The sequence below is a fragment of the Ammospiza nelsoni genome, chromosome 14 (assembly GCF_027579445.1).
Source record: "Ammospiza nelsoni isolate bAmmNel1 chromosome 14, bAmmNel1.pri, whole genome shotgun sequence".
Taxonomy (NCBI): Eukaryota; Metazoa; Chordata; class Aves; order Passeriformes; family Passerellidae; genus Ammospiza; species Ammospiza nelsoni.
In genome coordinates this window covers 13,503,476-13,517,437 of record NC_080646.1, presented here as the reverse complement: position 1 = coordinate 13,517,437, position 13,962 = coordinate 13,503,476, and the positions used below count along the sequence as shown (strand labels likewise).

At 39.2% G+C, this 13,962-nt stretch overlaps 1 protein-coding gene across 14 annotated transcripts in view; it reads right to left on the bottom strand.

The window, feature by feature from the left end:
* Positions 1-13,962, bottom strand: part of TCF12 (transcription factor 12) — a 159,488-nt gene that overhangs the window by 22,676 nt on the left and 122,850 nt on the right. For 13 of the 14 annotated variants that reach the window (XM_059481975.1, XM_059481974.1, XM_059481978.1 and 10 more), the window contains 4 exons: positions 6,935-7,040; positions 5,682-5,821; positions 5,217-5,361; positions 3,643-3,707 (listed from right to left, as the gene is read on the bottom strand). In XM_059481975.1, coding sequence (XP_059337958.1) covers positions 3,643-3,707; positions 5,217-5,361; positions 5,682-5,821; positions 6,935-7,040 — 456 coding nt within the window. Of the gene's footprint in view, positions 1-3,642; positions 3,708-5,216; positions 5,362-5,681; positions 5,822-6,934; positions 7,041-13,417; positions 13,512-13,962 lie in introns of those variants that run through there. The other variant, XM_059481985.1, reaches the window with a different exon arrangement.

The following is a 13,962-nucleotide window of genomic DNA, read 5'->3' as shown; positions in this document are numbered from 1 at the left end:
TTAATCCTTCACATAACACCAAGAAAGCATTCAGGCTCTCTTATTATTGGTACCTACCAAACAAAAAAAACTTGAAATTTTGTTCCTCTTGCAATGTATTGCAGCACATAAAATGCTTCTCTCGTATTTCAATATCAATTGGCCTCTTGAGATACTAAACTTACAACGATTCTTTTCTTGCTAATAATGAAATTAAAAACTACTGGTAAAAATAGAAGACATAATGCTTAAAGCTTTAATTAAAAACTAAAATCTCAAGACACTGGGAAAATTCATTTTATGAAGGGATTTTAATAGATTTAGAGGCTGACTATGGACTTCAGAACATATTTTTATAGGTCATCAGTTCAAACCTGTTTTACTTGAGCAGAGACCAGGATTTGTTAGTCATCAGATGGCAGTTAAAAAAATCTTCACTGGCAGTGTGGTTGATGTCTCTTCACACAGACAATATGACATTTCAGCATTTAGCTGACAATAACTTCATTAAGTTCCATATTGTATTTTCTGAACTGACAAAACCAGGACCTGATAGACCACATGCTCCTTCCTGGTACATTGTACTTTTCCATTAGAAAAGACCATAATGGAAATGCTTCCTCCTTTTCATACATGCTAGAAAGGAAATATATTTAGAACAAACTACCTCATACTACCGGAGGAAATTCATGCATTGTACATCAGCACAAAAATAAATCTTGGTGTCAGTATAAGAACTGCAGAGAGTTTCAGACAGATAAGATACAGAAAATTAAAATAAAGTCAAAGGCTACAAAGTTTTCTTTGAAACTGCTCATTTTTCACAGGCGTACCTGCCAATTTTATTTTGCTGTATTTTATAACAGGGAAAATCTACAGTACAGCAAAGCCTCAACTAAAATACGAGGTCAGAATTCATTCTGCATGCAGTCCCTGGCTGCCGTGCTGTTAAATGACCAATGATGAACAACCCTGACACCTTCTGCCAGGCTTAAACGGTAACATGACTCATTTTACAGCAACAAATGAGACTCCTCCTCCTATCAGTCATGGTCCATTCCAATCAGTGGGGTGCCAATATGCCAGGGTCTAATGAAAAGGCTCTTAGACAAAAGCTGCACAATTGAGAGCCTGCAGAGCCAAACCTCGGAGCTGTTAGTCCAATTTTTTAAACACTACAGTGTACATTTCAGTTAGGCTTTGTTATGTTAATGTTATTGAGTCTAAAGCAACAAAGAAACTTAATTCATGAATTACTTTTAGAAGTCAACTTCCCTACATTTTCTTTTCTTTTGTGGAGGGACCAGTGGCTATTTAACTACCGAGACGGTACAAAGGCCTTTACCCCAGTGCTGAGGTAGGAATCAAAACATAAGTTATCACAAAGAGGTCTGATATAATCAACAAAGTTAAACAGTCCTCCTGTTTGATCTCCTCTAAATTAAAGACCAAGTGTTTTGATTTGGCATTAGGCAATGAAATAAACCAGATGTTTCTCCTGCCATATAACCCTCCATGGGCACAATCTTAAAGGGTTATTGTTTGGCAAATGTTCAGGGAAAGACATTAGAAATGGCACGAATACCCAGATTTTCTTTTCTTTCTATCTATACTAGTTCATTATCCAAACTAATGCATAATCCACAGGGCTTTGGGAACTTTGTGTAAATACTTTCATGTACAATTCTCTTTCTTGCCTACCCTGAGATTAAGACCACAATTATCCAGGCTTAAACCTAAAATAAAAGAACCTTTGCAAATGTATTATCTGGCCTTACATGTTTAATCACATACTATTCTGTATGGTCTTTAATACCTAAACTGAAGAACAAATGTCGTATCCTCTGATGTTTCACACATGAAAGGCCTATTGTGAGATGTACATCAACAGAATTTTAGAACTAGAAATTCCTCTCAACAGTTGCAGCAGCAGCAGCATTTAAAGCCAAAAACAGAAAGGAACGCAGTGGCATCTTAGGGGAAAAAAAGGCGGCACAGTATTTGAATAAAACTTTGTTCAAACAGAAAAATATTCTTGATTTCTTAGCTGTCAAAATTCATGTGTGTCAGCTTCACCTGCAGGAGAGCTCAGCTCCCTCCTGGGCCCGCCGCAGCCGCGCTCTCGCCGAGGGAGCGCAGGGAGTGTGCTGGGTGCGCGTGCTGCGGGGTGCGGGGGAAGCAGATGGATGAGGCGAGGGATTTGAAGTGTGCAGACTATGGCATGCACTGATAGAGCAGATGGAATGCATCACCATCAGCTATGACAGAAATGATTTATGGAATGACCTGGCTGCTCCTGCCAAGCAACAACACGGGATGACAGAAAGAAGTTTCTATGACAACCAGAGCCCACCCACCAGTTAGATTAAACATTTCTGCCCTGACTTCCACTCGCAATATATTTAGTTTTTCCTCAAAACATCAGCCTGGCTTTCTCAGCTAGTGACTTGGACAAAAATACCTGAAAGGATGAGAAAATCATTTAGAAAAGGAGAGCAGTGGAAAATGCCACCAAGTCCCGCAGGTCTAACTGGCCAGTGTGTCAGACTTAACAACGAAATCTTGTTCCGGCTGCAGAACAGCAGACACCCAAATACATCTGCAGAGCAATGAGCAGCCTGCAGTATGTGAGCACTGCCATTTCCAGGAGGAAAAACGATCCCAGCTCTTTTCTGACAGGTCTCAAACAGGGCAAAAGGGAGCGTTAACTGCCCTCTGGACTCCCAAATTGTTATCTACTTGCTGAATCCCTGAAAGCAACAGGGACATTTTTCTCCTCAAAGCCAGCAGGTCAGAGTTCTCCTCCCCAATATGGACATTACAGACATTATCAGATCTGGTAATCTTTTAACATATGACCCTCTGAGGGATGCGAGGGTAACAGGATCTGCATGAACATGCACATTTGCATTCACTGGTATGAGGTGAGGGATGCAGAACCCGACACAGGGACGGTCATTCAGGGCTGCAAAGTTTGCTCTATACAAGAAATACAAAGTGCTTCCCCAGCCACCATTCCTAGTTCTAAAAATTTCTGCTGCTGTGTATCAATTACTCTTTTATAAAAAGCACATCAGATTGCAGTAATGAAAAAATAATTACTGTATGCATGCATATGGAAACAGAACTTACAGTAGGTTGAAGACACTTACCATGTTTTACATTATTCCAACAGGAGTTAAAAGTTTAAATTTATGCATATAAACCATTCTAAAGGCTCTTCCATAGATTATAGCTATACAATACAGCATTCAAAACCTCTCAGTTTTCTAAGGCCATTGAGAAAACATTTTAAACCTTGAGGCAGGATCTGCTCTAAGACTAATGTTAAAAATATTTGACTTTGCCAAAAACACTACAGAAAAAAGATTAAAATCAACTTTTTGTGATTATCTTTTACTTTGTCTAACCAGCTTTATAAACCAGATCTGCCTTAAATCTTTTGATCACCTGAAGAAAAAGCAATTCAGAATGAGTCTTGTTCAAATAAAAGCCTTTTAGCTTGCATTTAAAAAGGACATTTTTCTAGTAAAAGAAATTGCATCATAGTATATTGTCTTGCCTTCATATGTGAAAATTCCTGATTTGATATTATGAAATGAATGACACATAAATAATAGATTAAAATATGTTTCAGATCTGAATATTCTAACTGCTACTTACAGATGCCAACGCCTTTCCAAGTGCATCACCTGTCTGTGAGCTTCCAGCACCATTTCCTCTGTTTCCTGTAATGTGGAAAGTAAACCCAACACTTATTTTTAAGGCTGAAATTTTATTTACTTTTATTATTTTATTCATCACATAGAGTTGAGCAACCACTTTTTAAATTGATTTTCTGAGGAAGTCAGTGTCAATAGAATCAGTTCTCATTAGACTTAAAAATTTAATTAAAACAATTAGATTTACATTTAGATGCTCTTCTCTTGAAAGTCAAACACAGTACCACTGTGATAACTTAAGGACCAACAAGTGAAAGCAGCTAGAAAAAGACAAATTATTTTCTTGGATCATAGTCTAATTTTAATGAAATATGAAAAAGAAAATCAAAATCAGAAAATTACATTATTGCAGCTCATTTCTAAACTGCTATCATGAAGTGCTGCACGTTTAATTAATTCTTAAAGCCAAATTCACAGAACAGTTCCTTGTGTGTCTCCTTGCTCCCCCTGCTCTAATTCCCTGTGTTGTGCTCTCATCTTTAGTTTAAGAAGTCCCTGAAAAGCTCTGATGCACCAAGCTTTCTGTCACCCCTGCTCTCAGTTGCATGTCAGCAGCTTTGCGTGCCCTTTTGCTCCACACACCATTAAGCCAAGAGGAAGTCTGAAGCCCTGCCAATTGGAAACACAGAGAGGAACTGAATCCTCAGAAATATCTGCTTTGCTGTAGAAGACAGACCCTTTAAAAGCAAATCTTCTTTCTCCAATTATCAACTTCTAAAGCCAAAAAATGTATTGAATGTGAATGTAAGCCATTCACATCAGAAATCTCAATAATGCAACGCTCACTGTTTCCAAGTTTGTGACAAACTTGGATTTTCCAGCCTGCATTTCCCATGCAGATTCACTAACTGGGTTCTGTTTAAAGATCTTGGTCTAAAACATGTTCCCAAATCAAAGCTAACATAGTCACCCTAACTAAATTCCACTTCCTTAAAATGAAGCTAAGTGCAAATCCTATCGAACCAACACAGAGCATCTACAAGCATTTAACTTCTACAGCAATATCTCAAGACGAGCAAGTATGTGCAAGGAACAGATGATCATCCTCTATTTCTTTCTTCCTAGGTGAGCACAGAGGAGGCTAAACCAGCCATCATACTGGCTACTCTGTAATCTCTCAAAATGTTAAGAGAGGAATTTACGATGCACTTTATCAACCTCCCCTTGGAAGCAGCCTTCCTGCCTTTCTCCAGAGCAGCTCTGCAAACTTCAGTGCCAGAACTGCCTACAGGGCCCGCACATGTACTGAACTAGGGAGGGACAGTGGCCACTAAGTCACACCCACCCAGTCCCTGAGCACAGGCTTGACTGTGAAAGCAAATAAATGGCAAAGTCTTAAGCTGACTGAAAAACAATTTGCCTTATGTCAGCCATACTGAGGATAGAAATATCACAGTGGTGAATTTTTCCTGATCTACAAGCATGTCATAAATCTTACTAATTTTGTGCGTCATGCAGCCCTAAATTTCATTTTCTTGTAAAATGAAAAAAAAAAAATCAGGAAGAACTTTTTACCCAGAATATTATCTGATCCATTGACAGGTGGAGTGTGTGAGGCAGCTACATAAGGTGAACTGCTGGTACTGCCACGATGGAAGCTGGACATCGGAGGAAGACTGGCATTTATATCTGTAGGTGAGACTGAGTGGGGGGGATAGCTCTGCAGAGAAGAGAAGCAGACATAAGACATTAACTAGTCCTTAGATAAATGTTGATATTTTAAGATACCAAACACGTAACACCCAGCTCTTTATTACAGAAGAAAGGGACTCATCCAACCTCTGAATGGACCACTACACAGCCAGATTTTTATTTATACAACAGACATAACTAGAAGGACATAAATCTAATAATACACAAAGTTTGTGATTTCTAACTAGGTTTTTACCTGACATACATGAGCAGCAAACGAGAAGTTAATTCTCATCAGTTAGATCTCCATACACAGCTATAAACAGATTAATGTGAGCTGAGTCTTACCAAACGGTCGTGTGTGTGCAGGCTGCCATAACTGCCGGACTGGGACATGTGGGAAGAGGAGCCTCCAAGCATCCCACCATAGCCAGGCTGGCTCATGCCATTGGATGAACTCCAGAGGTCAGAAGAATTGTGGGTCCCATCTTTTTTTGTAGTATTTTTTCAGTAGAAGAGAAAATAAGAAAAATGCACTTAATGAAGAATACTAATTTCTCTGTTCCTTTACAAGATTATTTGAAACAAATACAGAATTCAGTTACCGAGACTAATATCAGTGGAGAAATGGTGACCAGTTTATACTGCATCTTCTATTTTCATACCACCACACTGTTGCTATATTTATTTTTAAAAAACCAAAGAAACAACAGAGGCTTTATAGCTGAAATATAATCCAACCACAGCTGAGAAAATACCACGCACTTCTGCTAATTACACAGACCTTCAGCAAGGCCAGATTTAAATCAAGAGTGTTGATAAAAAGTCCAGACTGAAAGAAATAATAAAAAAGGAGGTGGAGGGATAAGAAGTTTGGCCAAACAGAACTCATCATAAACATACACTGCAAAACATCTATTTATCTAAAACAAGCAATTTATAGTGTAAGATACCCTAGCACCACAAAAATATAAAAACATTTCAAAATAGCAGATTTAAGTAGCTGAAATGACTACATTACATAAGCCTCAGCCTGTGTGTCAGTGCAGTTTCCCTTCCCTTCTGTAGCACAAAGTGAAGTGCTCTGTGAATTCCTGTTCTGAGACACTGAGCTCTCAATGTGCTCCAAACCCTCACCAGACTGCAGCACGAGCTAATTGTGTGACGTGAGGCTGAGGAAATGGATTCTGCTCTGTTTCGTTCAGTGCAACCCCCTTTTCTCTGGCATGCTGGATATACAAGCGTTTGAGAACATAAGACTGTTAGCTGATATTGTACAGTCAAATTCCAGAAGAGTCAATAAGCCCCCACCTCATTTTTCTCTATCACTCCGGTGTGCTGCTCTGAAGCCCCTACAAATCAAAGGATGGGAATTCTGTCCATCTGGCCTGGTGTGTAATCCCTTTAAATTTCAGTCAGCAATCAATGTCATGAGAAAAACTTTACATCAACAGACAGTTCCCTTCATCTAGCTGTTTCAAAAGTATATAAAACCTAACCATAGCTCTAGCACAATACGCTCTCTTTACACTTCTCCATTCACCAATAAACGGTGTCTGACTGCAGATTTCTGCCTAAAGGACAAGTGACATTTTACCCACCTTGCATAAAGAAAGTGCTAGCAAACATACTGCTTGGTGGCTTAGGAGATGGGTAACTTGGAGATTCTCTGTTGAAATCATCAGAACTCGGGGATGGTGCATACACCTACATATTGGAGGGCAATAAAAGCAGGTTAGCAATAACTGGGTGTCGTGCATAAAAAAAAACCACAACAGCATACAGATATAGAGAGAGAAAGCACAAATAAAAAAAGAACAGTGTAGCAAGCTGCAGCATTTGTTGCCCTTGTTTTATTTGCTTTTTAGCAAGTTGCCACAGTACAGAGGAACTACAGTAGAATGATCCTAACAACACACTTTCTGGTGTGCCAACTCAGCCAGGTGGCCTGATAAAAGCCTGAATGCTGATTTTGCTTTCTAAGTACATGACTCGCACAGACTTGTTGCTCAAGATAAAAAAGCAAGATAAAACAACTGGGCCCCAAACAAATTTTATTTTAAAACAACTGTATGCCTATTTGAATATTTAATTAGCTGGCATCCCAACAATCAGAAAGAAAAGAACATCCAGTGACAAATGGAAAGGTTTTAATGCAGCCGTTTTATCACCCATTCAGAAACTTGCACGCCTTTGGAGAGCCATCAGAAACAGACGCATGCATGTCCTCAGGAATAACCCTAAAACTGCAACACCGACATAATTTTCACACTGGCCTAGCATTAAAGAAAAGCAATACTATTGTTTTTTCAGTGTTAACACACCAGTGGAATGCCCGTTCTCAACTTGTGAGCAACAAATATTCTTTTCAAGTTAAAAACATAACACGCCAAATAAACATAATGACTCAAAGTCTTTCACTGCAGCAACTCTAAGAAGAAATATAAAGTGTATTCAGGAATAAGTTCCGTAAAATGAACAAGGCCCAGTATTCACAGAGTCGAGGACTTTACCCATAAGTAGCTGTTCTATACTGAATATTGCAATGATTAGTGTGTGTTAGAAGAGAAATTAAATAAAAAGCAAATTAACATATATGGCAGCAAAAAATATAAAAAATGTAACATTGAAACTGGAGCATCTTTTTCCTATGAAGTAAAAACTGTGGTATTTTTAACTGTTTATCTTATTTGTTAAATACAGATGACTTACTAAATACATATATGATGAATAATTTCACAACTTTAAGGCTTATATAATGCAGCTTCAAAAATGCACTGTGCCCTAACATTCAAAAGTGATTATTTTGATCCCCTCCTATGCATGTACAGACACACATATGTTTCTACGGCATTCACAACTCTCCCTGGTCTTTCTGAGATGTTGTTTACCAAGAGCGAGAAGGGCCAGGAAAACCAAGCCAACCAACAAAAAAGCCTAAATTCCCCTAAAAAAAGAACCATTGTCCTCCCAGAGGCGGACTGTTCTGATAGGGACATTGAGGATAGTGAAGTGGGCAAGTCCCGCTCCATTTGCATCCCAATCCCCCTCCTCCCGCTGCCGAACGCTTTTGCAGCCCTGCTGTTGTGGGAACAAATGGCCGGGATGTGCCTGAGCCAGCGCCTCTGACATCACCCGTGCCCAGGCACTGCGCTCGCGGCCTCGCTCACAGCGGCACCATTGCAGCAAAATCCCTGCAATCCCACAATGGTGGAACCGGGACAAGGGCACAGGGCACAGCTGTCGGGATGAGCCCTGCAATGAAAAGGGCAGCAGGTAAACAGACACCTGGTTAGGAGGAGTCAAGTGGAAAATACAAAACTTTAAGTTACGTGCTTGTTTACCGTTGGTTTTTATTGAAAACAAATGAAATTTTTTTTCGGAAGGAAAGCTTTTCGGAAAGCTGCTCAATATTTTACTCGAAATTTTTCAGTTTATGGAATAGACGTAAAATAGAGATGCTTACCAGACCTGAGTGACAGAATGACAATACATCCTGAGCAATGTTCGCAGTACATATGTATTTACTCTATATGATGAATGCATGTATATTCCATGCCTGGGACATATTTTAACAGAAATGTCACTCTGTCAAATTGTAAATACTCGCACTCATAAGACTGCAAACATATTAGGTAAAACTGGGCTTAATTTACAAGTTCTCTGTTGTGCAGAATAACACAGCATATGCTATAGCTGATGGATAATCTATCACTGTCACAGGACAGCAGTGGAAACAAAGCTTTATGACATTTAGCACTGCCATGGAGATGTACACTGATTAATGCGAAGTCACCTACAGTGACGAATTCTACTTCTTTTAAACTGCAACGTTATCTACGAGATTTGTAAATACAAGCTTCAGACAGAAATTTTAACATTTTACATAATTGGGTAATTTATAAAAACTGATTAAACACTATCTCAGAAGGGGAATTAAAAGCTCCTACAAATGTATAATTTACAAATATGTATGTACAAGCCATTAACATAATAAAAATGTTATGAATTATATAAACGCAAAAGAGGCCCTTCCAAACAGCTACATGAAAGTCTTAGCACAGACACATAACTTCATATACTTTCTGCTTGTTTTGGTATCTTAACTATAGCTTGCAGAAACATAGCTGCAATGTTATGAAGCTGCACTTGTGCCAGTCTAGATTTTTCAGATCAAAGGGTTCTTGCGGCAAAACACAACTGATGTGGTCTCAAAGACTTCATTAACTCCAGATGTGGGGAAATAGCCAGCCAATTCCACAAAAGGAGCGAGTCTCTTTTAGTTACAATCAGAACTACCCACAAATTAAAACCAGGCCTCTGATGTCATCTGATCACCTGCAGATGAGCGCCGGGTTTTTTCTGGTTAATGACCTAATCATAATTTTTGTGCTGCGTTACTACAAACAAAATTTAAAAGCAAAGGAGAAATTGTACTAAAATTAAGCCAAAGTCTATGAGATGCAAAATACAAAGGTTTTAAATAAGAAAGTTGACAAAAAAGATGAAATTTTATTTTTAAGTGGGGAATGCATCAGGGCAAGCGGCCAGCTCGCTCTGAAAGGCCCACAAGCAGTGGGACCCCTCCCCAGCCAAACGTACCCCGTGGCTGCCGGCATGGCCCTGCAGCGGCTCCCCAGCAGGACTTGGTGTCCTACTTAAAGGGCTTTCTCTTCTGCAACAGCTGACTAAGGCAGTTAAAAATATGACGTGGCTGCTCAAGACGGCCTCTTTTAGCTATTAAACTGATAACACTGACATCCAGGAGGCATCAAACCAGTTTTTCCTGGCTGACATTCCCGCTAAGACAAGGAAGGAATACTGTTAAAAGGTCAGCCTGTTAGCAGTCTCCTTGAAGAGGGCTGTCTCTAGCAGGTAGAAGAGGAGCCCATCTTTAATCCCCTCCAAAGCACTGTGGCCAAAGGCACCGAGCGTGCCTCCATGCTGACAAGCAAAACACTCTCCCATTATGAATGGGAAATTCCCTCCCGATAAACGCAAGCCAAAACCAGTTTTTTACATGACTTATCAACTCTTGGACTCGACTTTTTTGGAGCTGTGCTAATATATACATCAATCCTAATGCTGCAGTGCTCCTGAAGGGCTGAAAGCCTCCACTGAGGCAAGCAGGACAAACGGGTTGCAGAGGATGTCAAGTCAGAGACACGCATCAGTCTCTCCTGCACCCTTGAATGGTTCACATCTCTCCAGAAGGAAAAGAAGGATGACAATTCAGATTTCTTTATCTGGGGTAGTGGTGGGCCTGACTTCAAAGCTGAGAGACATTAGATGTACGACATCTGATTTTTGATTTGGGTTTTTTTTAAATTTTGTTTGATTTGTTTAACAAAACAGAAACATCCCAGTTCTGAAATCTGCCTTGGTGATTACCACAGGTAATGAACACTACCATGAAACTTAAATGGACCTAATATATCTAAAACATTTCAAATATTACTCACTGTTGCTTCTTTAATAATACAGGTGCCAATAACTTCAACAGTAATTTGAAGATCTGGGTTTACCAAATTTTATGCTACATAAAACTTCCAAGTCTTGTTCTATAAATGCATTTAATAAATATAACACTTGGAGTCCCGTTGGCATCCATCCTCTCAGGCAATTTTCCTGTTTCAAATTCTTAAATATTTATCAACGTTTAATATTAATGTTAAAAGCAGATTAAAAAACCAGCAGTGAAGCAACCAAACTTACTTCCGATGAGCTCATGCTATCTCAAGACCAAGACTCCCATCACACACACTGTTTATGAAATTATGAATTATGTTACTCATTTAAGCAATTCTTGGAAGTTCAGGAAAATATTTGTCAAGCTGCTTGAGACAGAATTTTTTGAAACCAGTAAAGATGAATAACCTATTCTGTAGCTTGTAAACTCTGCTAAGTAGCCTATCTGCATTCCATCAGCATCAGTCATGCAAGTGTGCGCTGATGAATGATTTGTACATGTGGCAGAACTTTACAGACTATTATCTGCAGGTTTTGCAGCAAAAGCTAATTTTGCTGAAAGGCAGTTCTAGGAAAAGGAAACTTGTTTTCATGTTTACTGTATTTCTGACAAAATCATATAGTAAAACTTCAGGAATGTGGAATATTCACTACAGTTTTCCATGTTCCTCTTTACAGCAAGACAGAAGCTTCAAAAAAAAACCCCAAAATCCAACCAAACCCAAGATCCCGTCTAAATTCTTGTCTAACTAATATTTAAGCAAGATGATAAAATGAAGAGCCCTAGTGTACTAAGTCAGTATCACCACATCTTCAAACATACTTTTGTTTCCAATACCAGCTCTAAAGGTTCATGTATATAAAAAACCCTTCTCACCATCCAAAATGAAAATACAAGACTCCTTTAAGAAAACACTCCTGTCCACAAATCAAACTGTATTTTTTAAGGACGGTATAAAATTCAAACTTCTTAGAGTAGCTAAACTGAATTCCATCTTAAATAAATGTTTATGCAGTTTAGGCACGCTATACATGCCTATTTGGGTATTTCTGAAATGCAGAATCCCACTGTAATGATAGCACAAGCACTTCCCAGCTTCTTCCCTAGGGAAGGACAATTTTAAAGTCATGTTAAAAAGCATGAGACAAACTTAGCAAAAATATCAAATTCAGTACAGAGAAACCTCTTGGCCTGGTTTGTTTTTTTATTATTATTAGTAGTAGTTTTTATTTTTATTGTAGTGTGAACTAGAGAGGGAAAGAAAAAGAAGGTAAGGCAGCAAAAACAACATTAGGAAGAAATATGTGTTTATATAGTGCTTGAAGATTCTTTTTATATTTTATTTCCTAAGCAAAATCTCTTCACCGCACTCTTCAAATCATGCTGTCACTAAGGGACACATGCAACTATGTCTTCAAAAACTCCTGATTGAATTCAGATTTTCAGGAAACGAAAACCAGAACACTTGAAACTACTCTGCCTGTTTCTTAACCTGTTCCCTGTACTTCAGAAGGCTGCTCGAGCTGCGGGAGAAATCCCCAGGACCAGCAGTGCCCCCACAAACACACAGAAGTGACACAGGCCATCTTTTCCATTTGTCCCTCTGCTCTCTGAAGCCACTCTGGTCCTGCACCTCCAGCACAGACTATTGTACTTCTCCAGGCAGACCTTGCTGTGCACGTGCTAAAGGGAGCCAAGGCAGGGAGCAAACGGGGCATGTTCCTCCTTGGTGTGCATGTTCTGAGAAATCCAGAACTGCCCATCCAGCACCTGAGCCCTTCCCTGGCTGCTCTCATGTGCCCAAGGAAACGGACAAAACCTTCACTTTAAAGCATTCATAAAGCTTGTTGCAGTCAAGACACCCTCCTGGCAGGGGAGCACTGCTCAGCAGATTGGCAGTTCAACCCAATGGAGTGGAGCAGGGCAAACTCTCTTGGGCTGATGAATTGTAACTCATCATTTTTCAGTGGGATGGAGAGGGGAAGGAAAAGAGTGAGAAACAGAAAGAAATAAAAATCCAGCTGACCAGTGTTTACTACCTCTCTTTATTCAATGTCCACAGCCACGTACCCCTAGAGATTTTCCAGATGATCTTATATTTGTCCTGACTCACAAATGTTAGCTTTGACCTTGTGTAAGTTGCTGTGGGCAGCATATGGTACAGAACAGCTTTAATTGTACCTCCCTCCCTGTGTACTAGCTAGCCCAGCACTAATAAAAGCGAAATTGAATCTTAGCACCTGGCTGCTCCAAAATTTACAAACCAAAACCATTTTCCATGGACGTTGGAAGCCTTAGTGCGTTACTGAGTGCAGATCAGGCAGAGGCAGGCACGCTGCCGTGCCAGCTGAGCATCACCAGGATTATCAACGCGCGCTCTGCCCCAGCGCTCGGTGCCGGCCGCAGGAGCGGCAACTGCTGCCCTAAAAACCCCCGAACACACCCGGCTCTCCCCACACTCTGCATTTGTTCATCTATACATGTGCTCATCAGCAACATGTCTATAAAAAGCTCTCAAAACTCTCAAGGAAAAGAGTATTTTCTCAAAAAATATCCCAGTATAAGCTAGCTCACCAAAAAGCAAATCACAACACACTGCGTATATGCAAAATACCTAAATCTCCTGACTCTTTTTTTGTCCTTTTTAAATAGGCATTGTAGAAATCTACTGGAAAAGATGCAGGTTCTCCACCTTGGAGAAGGGCTCAATCTCAGCCTACGATGAGAAAAATAGATATTTATTTAATAATAAAATATACTTGTACATAGACTGGTATATTAAATCAACCCATAAAATGCACAAAATAAAACAATAAAATGAGTATACTCACTAATCTGTTCTCATATTAAATAGTAGTAATAAGTGATATAAAATATAATCTTTTTTGCAAAAATTATTTATTTTGGTGATAACTGACACATTACTGCATTGTCATCTATATTTAAATAATTCTACAGTACATTTAGAAAATAACTAACTTATTTCTATACTTGTAGGTGAACTGAAAACAGTGGAATCATGCAAGTCTATTTTACTTTTAAACACAAAGATGGTATCAGACTTCTATTAAATATCATTTCGGTACTGTTGCACTTCCTAAAATCTAAATGAAAAGGCCACAGTGAATGACAAAGTTTGCTTAATTGTGCATTAGTTAA